An 18,941-nucleotide genomic window follows, 5' to 3' on the forward strand; every position below is an offset into this window, starting at 1 on the left:
GATGGGGAAAATGGGTCATTGCAGCAGCAGAGAATATAGATAGATAGATAGATAGATAGACTAGTTACTAGTTCCTCAGCAGAAACAGTGAGTTCTCAAACATCTGCTGCTTATCTTGGCAGGTAAGAGAACCCAAACACATAGTTTGTATTACAGTGAACCAAACAGCTGTTTATGTTTCGTGTGTACATACAGGGCGTCAGTTGTGTAGGCAGTCCTTCATTGTGGCCCAGGAAACGTTAGAGTTTACACTACTAAAGATATGTGGTCAGATGCATCCCACACCACCTTGGCAAGTGGTTTGAGTGATCGGATCACAATGTAACTTGGTGGTTGTTTACACTTGTATTTAGGGCTGTCCACATGTAAAGGCTCTTAGTGTCTTTCAGGTTATTGTTTTGGTTTTAAGGTCATCTTACTGTTATAATAGACATGGTGACTGGACAATGCGTTAGTAATTGCGTTTCATTTTGTATGATTCCATAACAGAAGTTGTCTGATTGTGGGATTTCAAAGTTTATAAAATAATATTTCTTCATCCAAAACACAAGAGACACAGTGGACACTCATCTAGTTAGGTATAGCATTGTACACAGTCCAGTTTTCAATGACATGGGCAAAATATTGTGTAACAAGCTAAATATTCCAAATTATATTATCAATAAAATATACATTATATAACATTCACTGGTCAGATCGGAAAAGAAAAGATGTGTTTTGATTCATGTTGATGTTGACTATCTGGTATTACTTGGTTTAGTGATTATTTTTAAAGAATTCAAATAATGTTAATAACTTAATCACCTGCATCACTGCCCTGATAAGTGAATCACGTAAGTAAAGTTATGTTAGTTAACTGAGAACGTAACTTGGTGCTGAAGACCGTAATTTAATCCGATATTTGTGGTGTATGTTGTGTTGTCAGGACACATGAATCATCCTCAAAAATGTGAACATGTTCCCAATTTTGACAAATGTTTAAATGTAAAGTTGGCTTTGTGAATTACTGTGTAAAAAACTAATGTACAAGGTCAAATGTGTAACAGAACAGCATTTTAATGAAGTTACAATATAATGTTCTTCAGGTTTAAGAAAATATGTTTGTTTAGTACAGACACTTATTTCACATCATCATGATTTTAATATTAAGATATTAAATATGTGATGCAGAAATAATAATTCCTACATTAATCATTGATCATATCGCAATATCCGTCAAAATAATCACAATATGTTTTTACCATATGAGCCCTGGTGTGAGGGCGTATTTACTATAATCAGCAGAAGCAACTGGAAGTTAAAAGACGTGTCCTGCATAAGTCAACATCACAGACGAGGTTTGCTTGTCTACATATTGACATGGGTCATCAAAACAGGATAATAGCATGAAACAAGAGATAAATGAAATACTAACACAAGATTAGAACTTGGAAAATGTAAATTTGATTACACTGTGTCTTTAAGGGATCCTTATCAAACATTTGGTTTACTTCATGTGTTTACTGGCAGACATATTATTAACAAAGTTATTTAAGTTAAATTGTTCAGCTTTAAACGTCTGGTTATCTGTCTGGATCAAGTATATGGTGATGTGCTTTGTTAGCATTTTAAAGCTAAAAGTAGTCAGCCGTCATAAACAAGTGACTCTGATATCCAAAATGAACCACGGGGGAACACAAACATTGATTTTAGTGCCTGTTGGAGTCAAAAACACAAGATCGATCTCTTCCGTCAACCAGTGCTGCAATAACAGCCACCACCCAATTCTACAATGTGCTATATATGTCTGTGCAAAACAGGGAAATTAGTGGGTACTTCTTCATTCAGTAAAACACAATGACAAACCACAAAACAGTTCTGATAGGACACAGCTCATCTCTGCATAATTATAGTTCAATATAATAATACATCTCAGTTTGTTCAGCCAGACTTTCCCTCTGTCACAAAAAGGCTTCACAGTTGCTGATGGTAATTGTAAAAGTGGAAAATTATGAATTGCTGATAATGCACGAAGGCAAACAATTGAGCTTGACACATAACATATCCAGTGTGTCCACAAATCCCATCTGCTCATCTCAGCCATTCACCTGCAACACACCAGCGTAATTGCACACCATCACCTTCGCAATTCCTTGCCACTTGTGCAACAGAGGTCCACTGAATCTGAATCTATCCTACGGAAATGTTGCTGCAAATGAGTTGTGAAAGACGCTAGGAAGTGTGAGCCAAGTTCAGTCGGGGCCAAAGCTCATTACTTCCCTCTCCTTCCTGGACAGTAAACCGTCAAACAGACATTACAACCCAGCTGAACAGGAGCAATTCTCAACTGTAGCCTCCTCGCGTGCAAAGGTGCACCGCTTGTGGTTTGCCTTTCAGCACTTAAAACAGGTCTTTGTATTATTTACGTTGATTATTGTGACTGAAACAACTCCACCCTCTGCTGTTTATTTAGTTTAAAATTGACACTGGTTTTCTACCTGAGTGACAGTCAGCCCTTGAGGCACGATACCCTTCAGTGCCATTCATAAGCTCTCCATTTAGTTTAATAGATTTCCATAAATCGACATTATCTAAATGAGCACGGGCCACTGTAATACCATCAGAGGTAGCTTGTCAATACACTGCAGGGACATTACATCAGTGCCATTAAAATGTCCTACGAGATTCTGTTATCTGATCTGTGAAACATGAGAGTACAAGCAGCCTGCACAGCAACAGAAAGTAACAACACACACACACACACACACACACACACACACACACACACACACACTCCCAGACTCATAGACATGCACTGAACACGCATGTAGGACACACATCCATACGCATGTATTGAGCATCTAAAAAGAGGGCAACTTTATCTTCCAGGCACAGGAAGCACATATATGTCATCAAGTATCAGATCAGTTTTTCCAGCTAATCAATCATATAGTGTAGAGGCATACACAGTAATTTACCCCTGAGCATACAGTATGTGTACACTCTGCAAAATCTTTCTCTTCTCTGCTTGCTAAACAACCTCAAATCCCACATAATTTCCTTTTTCATTCTTCCAATATGAGAAAAACAACTCTGGCAGCTTGCAAACCAAATATTTCAGGGTGCTAGGTGCCTGTTAGTGAGTGCACTAAGCAGGATTAGAACCATTTTCCAGATAAAACCTTCCAGCTCGCTCAATATGCTGTGTACTGTATGCATGTGTGTGTGTGTGTGTGTGTGTGTGTGTGTGTGTGTGTGTGTGTGTGTGTGTGTATGAAATGCAGAGGAACATTGTGGAAAAGAAGCCTGCACTTTCACTGAGTGCATGTAATTTTATTATCTGGGTCTACCCACCAGTTGTTGTTTTTTTTTAATTCCTCCATGTGATTTCTTTGCTTTCAAGTGACCTAAAACATGACTCACAGACTGGTAACCTGGCTGGTCTTTAATAACATTCCCCCCAAAAAATACATTTATATCAAATATTAGGACAGAAAAGTATGTATATGCTGAATGGTTGAATAAAACCTCTTCTAAAACTCTCACAGAAAAAGCCTTTTATCTTAAAAGCAGGTTATCCCTCCACATATTAGACACATTTTTGCCAGTATCTACTTTCATAGTCAAAGTGTGTCCATAAAGTGCATCATGGAGGGAAAATAACTTGATTTCACTGCAATTTATTGCTGTTATTTTTTTTCCATTATTGCTCATAAAAAGTAGTTGTATATGTCCAATAAATATAGCAAACTTAAACTTGAGCAGAGAGATAATGATCAACATTAAGAGTGTGTCATTATTATTACCACTATGGCTGTCGGCAGGCTATCTGTTAGTTTACAGTGTTAACACAGCCCTCTCTCACCCGGACAACTGACCTCTTGTTCCGGCTGTCGTTAGGTTCAGTCCATCCTTGAGCGGAGGTGTTTTTGTGTTTGTCGTCCCGGTGATGCGGTCCTGTCCTGCAGCCCTCCACCGGTCCGGTACAGCCGACACTTGCGGAGTGCGGGAGCGGGTGTGAGCGTTTGTACTGCCGAGCAGTGTGAAGGCTGCGGGAGAGAGAGGCAGAATTACACCGGAACATGAGGGATGTTGCCTTCAAAATAAATGTATTATACCGCTGAACCGCCCAAAACAAAAAAAAATTCGTTAATAATAAACAATATTGATGAAGTCACGCAGGTTTTAAGATTTTAAAAAGGTCCAATGTGTAACATTTAGCTGGATCTATTTGTCAGAATTGTAAAATAATATTCATAGGTATGTTTTTATTAGTGTATAATCACCTGAAAACGAGAATTGTTGTGTTTTCGTTACCTTAGACTGAGACGTTTTTATCTACAGAGGGAGCGGGTCCTCCTCGTCAAATACAGACGCGAGCAGTGTTCAGTCATATCCACTGGACCTTCAAATATCGTTAGATAGTTTGACTAAGTTAGTTAGCCTACCTGTTTCATAATGCTGGAGTTTTGGGGGGATTTTAGAGGGTTTATCGATTTGCTACAACGGAAAATGGGCAAGCTAATGTTATAATGGCTCTGTAACAAAATCCAGCTCTAAAGACAACCAATCTGTATATATATAATACGTGTTTATCCATATATATATATATATATATATATATATATATATATATATATATATATATATATAAAGCCTGTAACCCTTCATTAATGTAGCCTTAATAGCCGTCTTATTTTGAAGGTTTTGAGCGGAAGCGTTGTTCATTAATGTGGTGAACTTGACACTAGCGCTCTCTCTGTGCAGAGTCCGCCGGTCCACCCAGCTCTCCTCCCTCTCCTCCCTCCCTCCCTGCTCTCAAATAAAGACAGCCTTGTTAGTTGATTCAAGACACCGTTACAGCAGCAGGAAACACTACTGCCTTTCATTTACAAACACAACAAGAAGTCCGACTGACTCCAATAAATGTGAAGTCCACATAAAGATCCAGCTTAATCTAAGCTGACCTGAGGAGGGGTTTGTCTGCAGCCTGGGGTCTTAATCAGGCAGCAGGCAGGAAACAGACACACTAAGTTAGACCACAGTGCCATATGGATACACTGGTGTTTGACCAGACTTCACAATATTCCTCTAAACTTTATATGTTACCTTATTACCATTACAGAGTGGTGGAAGAAGTACTCTAAATGGCAATAGCACGGTGTAAAAAATACTCCCCAAAAGTAGGCTATTGGCATCAAAATAAGGGGTGGATGTAGAGAAATATTCATGGGGTGGCAAGAGGGTGGCAGAAATATATGCTGATTTAATTTCAGACAATCACATAGATCAATTTGTTTGAAAAAGCCCCAAAATTAGGATATTTTAACTCAAAGACATTACATTATTGTGGCTCATTAGTCAAGCACTGGATAGAATTATATAAAGGTGGTATTAGAAATGAGTAGACTGTTTTATTTTTCCAAATACATGTTCAAGTTAAGCCCGTCACTTAGTCTAAAATGTATTCATAATAGATTCATGTTTTAAACAACAGCATTTTGCACCAAACTCTAGATCTGCCCCGGTGTACAATATTCATAGGAGACTGTTGACAACTGCAAGTATTAGGACACACTTAAAATGCATACAACTACATTATACTGTGAGAAAACCAGTTTATTAAATGTTAATAATATCCATAAATGCTTAATAGGCTGATGAAAACAATTAAGAGAAAATAATCGGCAGATAAATTCATTATATAAATAAATGTTAGATGCAGTCCTAAACAAAAGCTCTGCTGGATCTGGTTCTTAATAATATAACTGATCTATAAACTTTTAGTAAATGACTCGTTAGATATTAATAAAGTTATTATTTACAACTTTAATTCATACTCTTATGTCTTACTTTAGGATTAATGAGCCACATCCCGGTTTTTGGTCCACAGAGGCAGGATAATGGAGGTCATTTTGACCTTTGATCTCACATAATGACTCACACTGGCACACTCTTAAAGCTAATGTGATAATGCAGTCTCTCACACACGCACCCTTACGCCCATCAGGATAATGTAATTTCCACTTGGACCTATAATAAGATGATCATGTGATATGAGAGTACATGGATATAGAGAGTCCTATGACCAGATAATGATAGACCACAAGACCTGAGCACGAAAGATCCCTTCAAAAGACCTTTAAAAAGACCCTATTTTGATATTCTTACATTCTTAAAATGACACTTACTCCTTTACTACCTTCTGCATCACTAAAAACCCCAGAATCTGGGTAAATATTTCTAATTTCAGTAGGTTTAACTAATGGACATAACCTTTCTCCTGCTTCACTGGAAGGTCCTTTCTCAGTGTTTGCGAACTGGCAGAATCATGCTCGTACATACACATCTTAAACTGAGATTTAAGGTGAGCACCGACAGACTTTCCCCTCTTCATAAGATAAATTTGAAAACAGCCCTCTGCACATTCATCATTCTGCCCCGTGAAGCTCAAACATACACTCAGTAGAGGGAAACCACACCATCTTGAACCTCTAGATTAAATTATACCTTACATTCCCTCTAAATTGATCACACTGCTGGTGACATGTATACTCTGCACGCCTCAAGTAAAGTGAATAAGTGGGTAAACTGGCCTAAATGTAGGCATAATTGGGAGAATTTAAACACCATATTCTCATATATGACAAAACAGTGACCCCATGTGGTTGACTATGAAACTGCAGCTTCCACACAAGTGCACCAGAGGAATAATGATTCAGAGAGATCAATAGTCACAAAACATCAGATCAGTAGGTTTGTCTCTTTCCAACATGCCAATCTGAGTCTTCCCTTTCATTGTCCCTCCTTTACCTCGAGGAGTTGCATCATTTTAATCTGTGATAGACTGCGACATCTCGGGGAAGGCCCTTTTTCTCTGCACTGTCCTCCCGAGACCTGCCCGTGATGAAGGGTGGCGTTAATACACATGGACCGACCTGAGGAGAACCTCCGTCCCCTGTCGAATATAATTCCTGAACGAAGCCTCCGGGCGTTACTTTGTTTCTTTGAAGACTTGCAGCATTTTTACATTACAAAGCAGACAGACCTGGAGAGACTGGCCCTGTGCAGACTCATCATAATGTCATCACGCCTGTTGGATGTTTCATGTACAAAGTGATAACAGCAGTGTCACCATGCACAAGGGGGAAAAAAGACAATTAGGACCATAGATGTGAACGTGCCAGCTTGTTGGAAGCAACGTCCTGAGGGCTTTCTTGCATGTTAATGAGGCAACTGGGAATCAGTTTGTTTGTTCGTAAAACATGTGACAGGCTCCTCCTTAACCGAAATGTTTAATGAATTAAATGATAATAAATCCTTGACCAAAAATCACACAGTATATGTTTTTTTTTTTAATAATAACCATCTTAACAACTCATAAAAAACAAAATACAAAAATATACAGGCAGCTCAAAGTCGAACTACAAGTCAAACCTTAAATTTACAAAAGCAAGCTCTCTGGGAAATCTACTTAAGGTGGGCAACGTTTGTTATGTTTACTTTGTGTACTAGCTGTTCATGTATTTTTTTTTTTAAAGAAACTATGAAACTACAGTAGCTGGCTTGTATTACTCATACTCAACACACAAGAGCATTTTTCACATGTGAACCTTAATGGACACGCCTGAGGTTTTGTCTTAAATGCATAGCATGTTAAAAAGGTAAAAATCAGCAACTAAAGCAGTGTTTTCCAACCTTTTTGGCTAGAAAACAAGTTGATATCTACCCTCATCAAAGCACGACAACCACAGTTAGATTTCAGAGTGGTTAACAAAGTATCCAGGATTTGACTGTAAAATAAAGAGAAAAGTCAGAATAAATAAACATAATTTTGTGCAACAGCAATATAATTTGTTCCTTCATATCCCTTTAATCATCTTGTGATACTTCACCTCCGGGTTGGGAACCACTAAACTGCTAAAGCGAAACTTTGACTTTTGTTTTGTTCAGCTCTCTAATGTGGCTACAGGAGCCCACGTGAAGAGATGGGTCGACATTTTCCCTCTCGTTGTCGTTGTCGTTTCCTAACCCTTAAAGTTCTGAAAGATCTCTGCAGCGTCCAACCAGGACCTGAAGCAGGCCAGGCCTCGGTCCCTGATCTGTTTCCTGCCTTTGTCTGTGATCACGTCGCCATTCTCCTTCACAATCACCAGTTTGGGCACCGCTGTGATCTTGTAGCGCTGCTTCAACTCACTGAGAGAGAGAAGAGAGACAAAGAAAGGGATTTATTACAAGAACACACCTATAATGACTGCTGCTTTTCTTTTTCTATACTTGACAGTGCTGGAATATAAAGTACATACACTCGCATATACATTTTATGCAACTTCTGTACTTCTGTAGGGAAATTGTACTTTTTACTACATTTATCTGACAGCTGGACTTACTTTTCATATTAAGGTTCTTTTTAAATCCTATAATAAGCATATCAAATCTAACTCATTGTTATAAGGTTAATTAAAACACTGAAATGTATTTAAAGTAGCAATAATCAGCTCCCCTCGGTCTGCTGCAACTTAAAATGCAGCTAATGCATCAGCGATAATTATCCAAATACTATAATATATAATACAGAGGCCACTTGACCTGCACAGCGGGCACTTTTACATTTTATATGTACATTTGAAAGTGGTGGAACGTAATTATATTATATAAAAAGTACACACATAAGTTTGAATTTAAAGATACTTTACATTTGTCTACCCTTCTTACAGAAATACTGTACTTTTGACTCCACTCCACTTGACAGCTACAGCTACAAGATTCTTTAAAGATTCATATTTTACAAACAAAACACACAATCGGCTATGAAACGTGTAATTTAATCGCTTTTTTGTTTATAAAATGTCAGCAAATAGTGAAAAAACTTTCTTTATAAATTCCTTGTTTTATCCGACCATCTGTCAAAGACCCAAAGATATTCTGTTTACTATCATATATGACAAAGACAAGCAGCAAATTCACATATTTCAGAGGTTGGGACCTGAAATGATTACCTGAATATTGAAAACAGTCATTTAATCAACTTTACTGTCATATTTCCATTTCTGCACCTTTTGTACTTCACAACAGATCAGAGGGACAATTGTGCAGATCTTGTGTCCATAAGGTGTAAACAGCGCAGTCTGTGGATAGTACAGAATATAGCACAGAGATGGTCCCCCTTAAGGACCGGAGAGTCCATAAAAAGACTGGTATCTGAAAGGAGTCTATAACTGTTAGCAATTTATTGGAAAGAGGCAAAAGTGTCATCTGTGTACAGATCTGAGATCTTCACAATGACCATGTCTAGCCAGATATCATCAACAGTCATGCAGGGAGGGTGGGAAAAATGGGTTACTGATTTAGTGTGTTTGTTGCAGAAGGGTTTGTTTACCAAAATGTTTTCAGAACTGTTTTAAAATATTGAGTACATTTACAGTTTTTGAGTATTTGAGTATAACAGATGAAATAGCTGTCATTTAGTCATTTATAACTAATGGGTCCGAGGTTGTGGCATTTGTTGTATTGATCTACGAAATTATAGGAGACGTCTAAGAGACTTACTGGGCTTACCTCCATATTCATTTATCGTGCGATTGTTTTTGCAACTGGTACTCTGCTCGTTCAGACGCTGAGTGTCAAATTCTGCTTTTAAAGTAAGAAGCTCTTTAATGAGTGCAGGGGATGGGGGATGGTGCATACTCAGTATGTCGCCTGCCAATAAGCCACATAAGTTCGGGATAGGCTCTTTCCACACTTCCTCCTCCTGCAGCGTGAATATGAATTAATTAAACCTCTGATGTAATCTTTAAACGTTTCCCATAACAGAGATGCTGGGAGGTCTGGAGCGACATTTGAATCAATAAAGCAATCAGTTTTAAAGAGAGACAGTACGCGGAGCTAATAGAAGATAAAGTTTTGTCACATTCTTCAGTAGCTAAAAGACCACAGTGTGGCCACCTCCATTTCTCCTCCCCTCCCATGTGATTAAAAATGCTGATGCATTGTTATTGATTTAACTATGTAAATGTAATTTATAAGCTTCCCCCTTGAATAGCTACAAAATACTGCACACACGATGGAGTGAAGCAGTACTGATTAGTGGATTAATTAATTAATTAATTAGTTGTTTGAATTTTTCAAGCAAAAATGCCCAAATTCTCTGGTTCCAGTATCTCAAATGTACATTTTTTGCTGGTTTTTCCTTCGTTTATATGACTGTAAACTGAACGTTTTGAGGGTTTTGAACTGTCGGTCGGACAAAATGAGCTCATTGGAAACTGGGGAGGAAACTTTTAACCATTTTCTGACATTTTAGAAAGCAAGCGACTGATTTAAGTATTCAGTGTTATTGTTGTGTAGTTAAATTACTTTCACCAACTGCAACATTAAAATACTGCTTACACATTAATGCTCCACTAAAGATTTAAATACAACATAACACAGACAGGGGCCAACGTTGTCTTCACATTGGAGTACTTTTGACAGTTTAATGTAGCTGTTAATGCATCTGTAAATCTACTTTGAATGCAGAACTTTTAAAAAGGAACACTGACACTTGACCTAGTGCAATTAAATATATTTATATACAACGTTACTGCACATCCATTTGATTTTGATTCTCTCCTACTTAACATAAACATAACACACTTAACCACAAAGATTCAGTCCAACATGGTGCATGAGACAAAACATGTAAAAAAAATTAAATACATTTAAATGAAACGGATCATTATGTTGAGGCCAGTGTCAGTCTCAGCTGTGGGAGGCAGGCTGTCTGCAATTGAACCTAATCCCTAACAGGGTGACCCAAGTAAGCATTTTACATAAGCTGGAGCACAGCCTAACAGACAGTGTTAAATCCTAACAAGATAAAACACGAGTGGAGCTAATTATGTTTGGTTTTTTTTGCCTATATTGAGTGTAAAACAAGGAAACATTCACTGACTTTAAAAGTTAAATAACCAAACTTCTCACTGGCTTTATATCAGATGTTGACACTCACTGTTTGTAGTCATCCGTCCAGGGCAGAGCCAGCCAGTCTCCGTGCATATCGTGGTAATACTCAACCATGTCCTCGGACGACTTGTCGGAGGAGACGAAAACTATCTCGAACTGAGCAGGAGGCTCGCTCTCTTCCACCAGCTCCGTGTAGAAATCACACAGGATGGGTGTGAAGTCTCGACACGGCGGACACCATCCTGCAGAAAAGTAGATCCCCACCACTTTATTCCTCAGCGCCTCATCGGGCTCGACGAAATCACCGTCTTTGTTAAGAAGTGTCCGCCCGGTAAATACCTCCACCATGTCTGCTAAGAGTCGACACACTTCCAAACCAAAGACTCCGAGAGGTGTGACGGCTGTGTAAGTGTCCCTGTTAGCTCATGTTTCCCCCCGTGGTGTCCCTGAAGAGGCTTCTCCCACTTCCCCGTAATATTTACCTTTCTGCGCAAGCTACTTACAGCCAATCCTGTTTAATCACCTGCGGACCAATGAGGACACATGAAGACGGTGTTGTAGTTCATTAGCCATGTGGGTTTCTTAAAGGGTGTTGGGGGGAGGGAGGGAGGGAGGGAAGGGAGAGCTGCATTCAAACGCTGCCTGTATGCTAGTAATTTGGAGTTTAGCTGCAGCACGACGTTTCACGGCACTTTCTGGTAGCTCAGAGGCGCGCATGCGCACAGACGCACGGCGCTTGCTCTTCATTTAGTGGCTACCACTTCTGGCTTTTATGATTCAGATAGATTGAGCTCTGTTTTCACCTATGATTGGTGGGTGTGCACATAGTGTATCACTGAAATGATCTAATGTCATTATGTTAAAGCTTATCATTTCCAGAATACCATAATTTAAAGCTGCAGTAGGTATCTTTTACTAAATTAACTTTTTGTCATATTCGATTAAACTTTAACTATGCCCTGACAGTAGTGCATGAGACAGATAATCTGAGAAAAAATCAGGTTCCTCTGGGTCATCGTAGTGCTCCTCATGGCGTACACCAGGCCTCAACTAAAACAACCAATCAGACCCGAGAAACATAGAAAGACGCTTTTAATTGGTGGCTTGAAGATAGTTGTTGATAGATTGTTAAGTCTCATTTCTCAGCGTTGGTATTTTACAATGTCTGAATGAGGCTCAGTGATCAACTGTCATTCTCCGCTGTGATTGGTTATTTTTGATTGGGAGCCAGAGGAACACATTATTATTATCTGTCTCGTGTACTTCTGTCAGCACATGATGAAAGTTTTCAGCAAATATGACAAAAAGTTACTGCAGCTGTAACATTATGTTTGGTATTGAATAATGTAAACACATCAAACGCTATTACACATTTGTATTGACCATTTTATTTATTATGAGCTATGTGTTCACTGTATGTTGGTACACTGTGCTTGAATGTAAATGTTCAAAGTGAGATGTTTCTGGATTAGAGCTGCAAAACATGTTTGGTACATACCCCAACAAATGTCACATTGTTATAATTTTAACAGTTTTTCAGTGAAAATTGTGATGCAAAAATTATAACCCTGAACTATATTGTAACCACAAAATATCTGTAAAAAATAATCACAGTATGATTTTTTACCATATTGTGCAGCTTGTGCACTGTATATAACAAATAGCATACATTTTATTTTAAATCTCAGATGGGAGCTGGCTCAGAGCTGACTCACACACATCACTACTAGCTTGTTTCTTTTTTCCCAATAAACTTTCTTTATTTAATTCAATTCAATTCAATTTTATTTGTATAGCGCCAATTCATAGCAGAAGTTATCTCAGGACACTTTTCAAATAGAGCAGGTCTAGACCGAACTCTTTATAACATTATTTACAGGGACCCAACAGTACCACCATGAGCAAGCACTTGGCGATGGGGGCAAGGAAAAACTGCCTTTTAATACAATAAAGAGGTACAATAAAAATTGTCATACAAAAACAGAGCAGTAAAGAACAACCTTATTCAAGGAGTCCATTCATTGTGAGTTCAAATAAAATGTACTATTTGATTAAAGTGCTTTACTGTTCAACAGCAAACCGATGAAAGCATGATTGATTTATGAATATATAACATCTAAATTGAGTTGTCTGTTAACGTTTTTCTTCTTTTTAAGCTATGCTTATACAATTATTAGAACTATTAAACACAACCTGCTAGGGCAGGCATAATATTGCCTTATTAATGTGTATTTTAGATGTATATGATCTCAAAATAGTGTAATAATATCAAAAAAGTTTTATTTCACACTCTTTATAAGTGAATAATCAAGTTTTAATCAAATTGATAGTATGATCTGATTATGTTATTAATGGCCTATACATAAAATATTTTGTACAAATATTCACAAAACACAGATTCAATCATCAGACCTGGACATGCAAAGACAAAAATACTTACTGGACTATAAACAGCATATAAAATATAAAACCTTGCGTGCATCAAACTGAAGCATGGTAGTGAATATGTAGAAGGGTTGATAGTAAACATAAATAATGAAATGAAGAGTCTGATGTAAGTTTTTACTAAAAATGACATTGTGTGTTGTGCTGCATGGCAGTGGAAACTAGAGCCTGTCATTACAGCACCCTTTCTCACAAGATGATCTCATCTTGTGTAAAGAGATTGCTTTTCGATTAAGGAGGTGAAGGAATTTCAGTAAGTAGATTTCTTCTTGTCACTGAAGTTGACCCCTATGGCCAGGACCTCTACTCCCGCAGATCTGGCTGGAGATTGATGGTGGCTGTCAGGGCCAGCGGGTGTAGTCCATGCGTCAGTGTGTGGCAAGAGTACAACAGTTTGTTCACATTCTGAAGATGAAGGAGCTCAGTTATACATGGACCTTTGTCCTCCATTATCCAGGTAGTGATTCAGGCATCTTTTTATAGCGTCACATGTAATTTTCTCGTCCTACAGGCCTGCGAACACTTCAAAAGCAATTGAAGCCCTAACCTGAGACAAAAAGATCATGTCTGAATATCTTTATCGCACATGTCTAAATATATTTACTGCACATGTAATCACGTTTCATTTCTACAATGTTTGATCATTCTAAATCTTGTGCCATGTCACCTTCACCCGAGTGAACCCTCACCTGATTGCTCCCCAAGGTATCATAAATGCAACAGAAGTGTTCATGAAGTGTACACGATCAAAAGTCTGCCCGGGGTTCATCAGTGCAGGAAAATAAAACATTTTTGTAAAACTAGAAACAAAAGTGCCTCTGAGAGAACAGAAAGGACAAACTGGATCAGTGGGAGTACTAACAGAGGGTTGCTAATTGGTAACAGCTAGAAAGGCCAAGGCAGATAGTTTTTAGGGTACAGGGACGGCACCAAGGATACAATCGTATACTGCTGCTATTAGATATTTAACATTAGCCACTATCCATTAAAATAAATAGTGCCCGACCGATGTGGGATTTTTCAGGCCGATACCAATTTTAGAGGGGAAAATTCCCTGATTACCGATATGGTGGCCGACTTAATAACAGAAATGAAGGGGGGAAAATAGAAAGAAAAAACTAAATCACATCAACTTCCATCCTCATAATCCCACTCTTTTTTTAGCTGAAATAAAAATACCACTAACATTATATACCAGAAAAAACAGTTTTCATATTGGCACATATCAGATAACATATACACAGATCCCGATATGTCTGTGATTTTTGTCAGAGTGGAAATGCCATATGCCATAGATTATGACAGTTACAATTTTCTAGGATTTGAGGACATGAAAGCCATGAAATTTGGATGCTCTCCCCTATCTGACACCCCTTACGTTATATGACCGAAGCCCCTGGTGACCCTTAGGCTTCCCCTGGTGGATGGGTTGATTTGGATCCTGAGAGTGGACGGTCGCAGGAGAAGACCTCCAGATCACAGTGTGAAAGAAAGAAAAGTTGAACAACGTACTTAAAAAGAGAGAATGACGACACATGAGATGAATCAATCAATCAAAGCTAAAATACAATAGGAATAACAGTGACACTGCCATAGAGGAATACACATCTACTCACCATAGTCCATTTCAGGCAATTGAAAGCTGCTTTAAAATATTGCTTTAGAACCAAACAATGATGAAAAACTAGTCAAATTCTATATGGCATACTTGCTCATGGTATTGTGTTGTCAGTGTTAAGTTAAACCAGAAGATGTGGAGAAAAGCTGCACTACATTGCCCCAAGGCGTAAAGAGTTTGTTGAAGCAGTTAAAAGTAGTTATAGAAGAGTAAACTCAAGCCATGGTTGAGCTTCTGGTATTTATATACATATATATCTATAAATATATAGATATATATGTATGTGTATACAAATCTCTCATTTTTTATGTAGAAAATGCAGAGGTCAGTGTGCCTCTATCTCTCCTTGTTCCTTTAGTGGAGTGGAGTGAGGTAATTTGGAAAGAAACCCGGCCATCCTGTCTTTGCGAGCCCTTTGCTGCCCATTAGTGGAGTCAACTGCTCTGTTGAAACACTGACTTTTTTTTTACAGGGAAGTTTTCTATCTTGAAACAATTTCCACCTCTAACATGACCTCTAATTCCAATTTATCCAACATGCGACGGCTGGTGGAACAACTGAAGCTCGAGGCCAGCGTGGAGAGAATCAAGGTAAAGAAAAGAAATGCAACATTAGTGGTAAAAAAAAGAATATCTTTAAAGACCTTGAGCGTTAACTAATGAGCTTTTCTTGATTTTGGGATTTTTAAACATTGTTATAGTTACAAAATAAAAGATCAGATTCAACACATTACAGTACATTTTGTTACTTTTATCTTATGAAATATATTTATTTATTATATTCCCATTTATCTCCTTACAGCCTGTTCATTTAATTGTCTTTTAATGTACTATATATATTTTTTTGTTTTATACTCTTATTACACTGATGTTGTAGCATGTTATTTATTAACCAAGGGACAAATGGACATTGCAAAATTAAACTAAAATACATGTGAATTTAGAGGATGATGGGAAAGTATTGCTCAGTGCTCTCCCCACACACCTTGGTACATCAAAATGTGGCATATGACAGATTTAGATATTTGTAAAAACAAAGATCATTAATAATGAAGTTATTAAACACACACACATACACACAGATAGTCGAAGTATTTAACGCCCACTTTTAGGATGAGATAATGTCCTTTTAATATTGACTGCTACGTTGTCCCAAATAGGGTCAGCCTGCGCCACTGTATTTTAACATTGTTCATGATGGTGGTTCTTGGAGAGAGTAATATTTTCTGAGGTGGTACTTGGTGTAAACATTTAGCAAAACAATGCTTTAGCCCATTAGGGAGCCCCCTCATCAATAAGGGTCAGGACTTTATCAGTCTCTAATAAGCCATCAAGTCTGCAGTTAAAAGGCTATTAATTAAAGGTTCTTGTGTTTCTCAAACTTTAGTCGCCTGCAATCGGAAATGATAAGAAATCATTAATAAAAGGTTGTTTTTTAAAAGTTGTTTAGAAAGGGGTTTTGATCCAAATGTCCTGCAGCCCTTTTCTAGAAGGTAAGTGGTCCAATGATCTGTTGGAGGGGTCGCTAATATTAATTAAATTGCAAGCCAAAAATACAGGAGGATTTTCTATAACCTGGCAACCCAAAAGTTATTCTTATTAATGGATTGTAACTGATCCATTAACCATTAATAAAGCCACTAATTAATGCTCATGAACTCTTAATTAAAAGGTGACTAATCAGAAAGTGGTTTCATCTAAATAAACACGTCTGTGTCTGTGTTCCCAGGTGTCCCAGGCGGCTGCAGAACTCCAGCAGTATTGTCTGCAGAACGCAGGCAAAGATGCCCTGCTGGTCGGAGTCCCCACAGGCAGCAACCCCTTCAGAGAACCGCGTTCCTGTACTGTTGTGTGAAGGTCAGAGTCCACGAGGTTTACAGCCTTTATTTGCACGTAACACCTGTTACTGTAGCAGAATTTCAAATAAAATAAGTGCAATTTCTTTGCAGAGGATGAAGAAGTGGAAACCACAGTGGCATATTACACACTGAAGAAAGGACTCAGAAGTTGTTTTTAACCATTATTATGTTAAGAAAAACACATGAAAATGAGGTTTTACAATTTGTTTTCCAGATAAATGTCTTGTTTTACTACATTTATGTACAGACAAAGTTGATTTTTTTTAACACATTAAAGGGTCATACATAAACCCACTTCATCTCAGTCTTCATTTAAATACCTTCTGAGAGCTAATGCTGTATGAGTGTGATCTGTTTTATACAGTGGACAGTGGCCGAGTCATCTATGGATTAGACAAAGCGGATGTTTATAGCCGGGCTCTAAATTACGCCTTGGAATCTCGCAGTGTACGAACTTCCTGGTGTTCAGTCTAAGTTAGGAGCACGGCCAGAGAGAGGAAACGGGGTCTTCCTGTTCAAAACTGCAAAGACACTCAACAGAGAGTCACACCTAACTCCGCTTATGAGCTTTCAAAGACTGTGGAATTTATTTACAAGCTCAAGGCTATGCTAGATTAGAAATAAAACATGGATCACCATGTTGTGGAGATTGGATATTATGACTCATGTTTTATTTAAGTGTGTTTTGTCATTTAAGACAGCGGTTTGTTTTATTTATTTTTTATATATTCTGTATAAAATGGAACTTATATATTTGAAGATGTGCACAATAACCCCAGAAACGGTCTAGATCAGCCTAAAAGAGGTCTAGCCAGTCATGAGACAGCTCCCTACTTTGCCACTTCCTTTTCCTCTAACATTGTTCTTGGACGAGTCTCAATAGTTTTCCCTCCTTTGCTAACAACCTTTGTTCAATGTATACCACACTGAGGGTGTCAGAGGTTCCTCCCTTTTCACATTTTCGTCGCATGAGAATGAGCAGAAACAGAATGGGATGCAAAATAGGGTCATCGTACGTGGACACCAAAAACCAGAAAGCAATGCAAAGCCGAGTCACACGTGAATATCAGTTATATAAATATTTTTAACCCCAAATAACTTGCAAAATGCAGGAGGTCTGACAGAAGAAAGCTTTCCAGTTACTGTGGCTGCATTATATTCTGTTCTGGAGCTCACCATGTTTTAAAGAAGTTACCAGAGTCCTTTGAGGGATTGAAAATAGATTTTCCTAATTTAAATTAAATTAATTTAATTATTAAAACAATAAAACTTATACTTATAGCAGTGGTTTGTCACATATGTTTGTTATATATTTAACATTATCATCTTACATATATTTCTACATGTGCTTGATAATATTTATTTTTAAATTTTGTTAATTTTTGTTAACTGATTTAATGTAATGTGAGTAAGTTAATTTTACACAAAGTATCAGGTAGTAAGATTTTTACTTAAAAAACAAGTGGTCCTTTAAGTAAATAACTAATGTTTATTCATATAGTTTCCTATTTTACACTGCAGGGAGGTTTTTGCTTCTGTTAGGTGCAGTGTTTTATGAAGTTAACATGTCAACTTACGCCATCTGCTGGTCGTGTATAGAGAACAAAAATATCACAATTTATTTTTTCTCAAGGCAGCAAAGCCAGTAGTAGAAGAAGTATTTAGATAATTTTAAAAGTAGTAAAACAAGAATATAGAAATACTCGATTACAAGTGAAAGTCTCGTGTATTAAAAATGTCCCTTAGGTAAAAGTAACTAAGTACCTCAAGTTAGAAAAAAGGCCCATATTCTCTTATAATATCTGTAATGTATAAGCAGCATTTTACTGCAGTAGTTGTGGAGCTAATTTAAGTATTAAATTAAGTATTTTTTTATGCTGTTGGGTATAATGATGCTTCATATTTCATAAGCTAACCATGTTTTTTGTTTATAAGATCTTAATTTATAAAGTGATGCATAACTACAGCTGTAATTATGTAGAGGAGTACAATACTTCCCTTTCAGTATAAAATGGAAATACTTATGTAACATCCATTCGTACTTTCACATTTAACTATCTTTCGGTTGATTCATACTCTGCAGGAGTCAGTTTAGAC

General features: G+C 37.6%; 3 protein-coding genes across 3 annotated transcripts in view; 1 reads left to right on the forward strand and 2 right to left on the reverse strand.

Annotated features, from left to right (window-relative positions):
• The window catches only part of csgalnact1a (chondroitin sulfate N-acetylgalactosaminyltransferase 1a), a 34,093-nt gene extending 30,067 nt beyond the window's left edge, over positions 1-4,026 (reverse strand). The window contains exon 1 of the mRNA XM_051413390.1: positions 3,858-4,026. The gene's annotated coding sequence lies outside the window, so the exon portion shown is untranslated. The remainder of the gene's footprint in view (positions 1-3,857) is intronic.
• A 3,295-nt stretch (positions 4,027-7,321) lies between these two features.
• On the reverse strand, positions 7,322-11,580 carry nxnl2 (nucleoredoxin like 2). Its single transcript, XM_051413394.1, has 2 exons — positions 10,970-11,580; positions 7,322-8,175 (listed from the first exon to the last, which is right to left on the reverse strand). The coding sequence occupies exons 1-2, from the start codon at positions 11,269-11,271 to the stop codon at positions 8,007-8,009; spliced, it is 471 nt and encodes a 156-aa protein (XP_051269354.1). The 5' UTR covers positions 11,272-11,580; the 3' UTR covers positions 7,322-8,006.
• A 3,821-nt stretch (positions 11,581-15,401) lies between these two features.
• gng10 (guanine nucleotide binding protein (G protein), gamma 10) lies at positions 15,402-17,138 on the forward strand. Its single transcript, XM_051412985.1, has 3 exons — positions 15,402-15,576; positions 16,715-16,842; positions 16,935-17,138. Exons 1-2 carry the CDS (start codon positions 15,496-15,498, stop codon positions 16,838-16,840), a joined length of 207 nt encoding a protein of 68 aa, XP_051268945.1. The 5' UTR covers positions 15,402-15,495; the 3' UTR covers positions 16,841-16,842; positions 16,935-17,138.
• The last annotated feature ends 1,803 nt before the right edge of the window (positions 17,139-18,941 follow it).

Source organism: Dicentrarchus labrax, unplaced genomic scaffold, assembly GCF_905237075.1.
Source record: "Dicentrarchus labrax unplaced genomic scaffold, dlabrax2021, whole genome shotgun sequence".
In the NCBI taxonomy this organism is placed as follows: Eukaryota; Metazoa; Chordata; class Actinopteri; family Moronidae; genus Dicentrarchus; species Dicentrarchus labrax.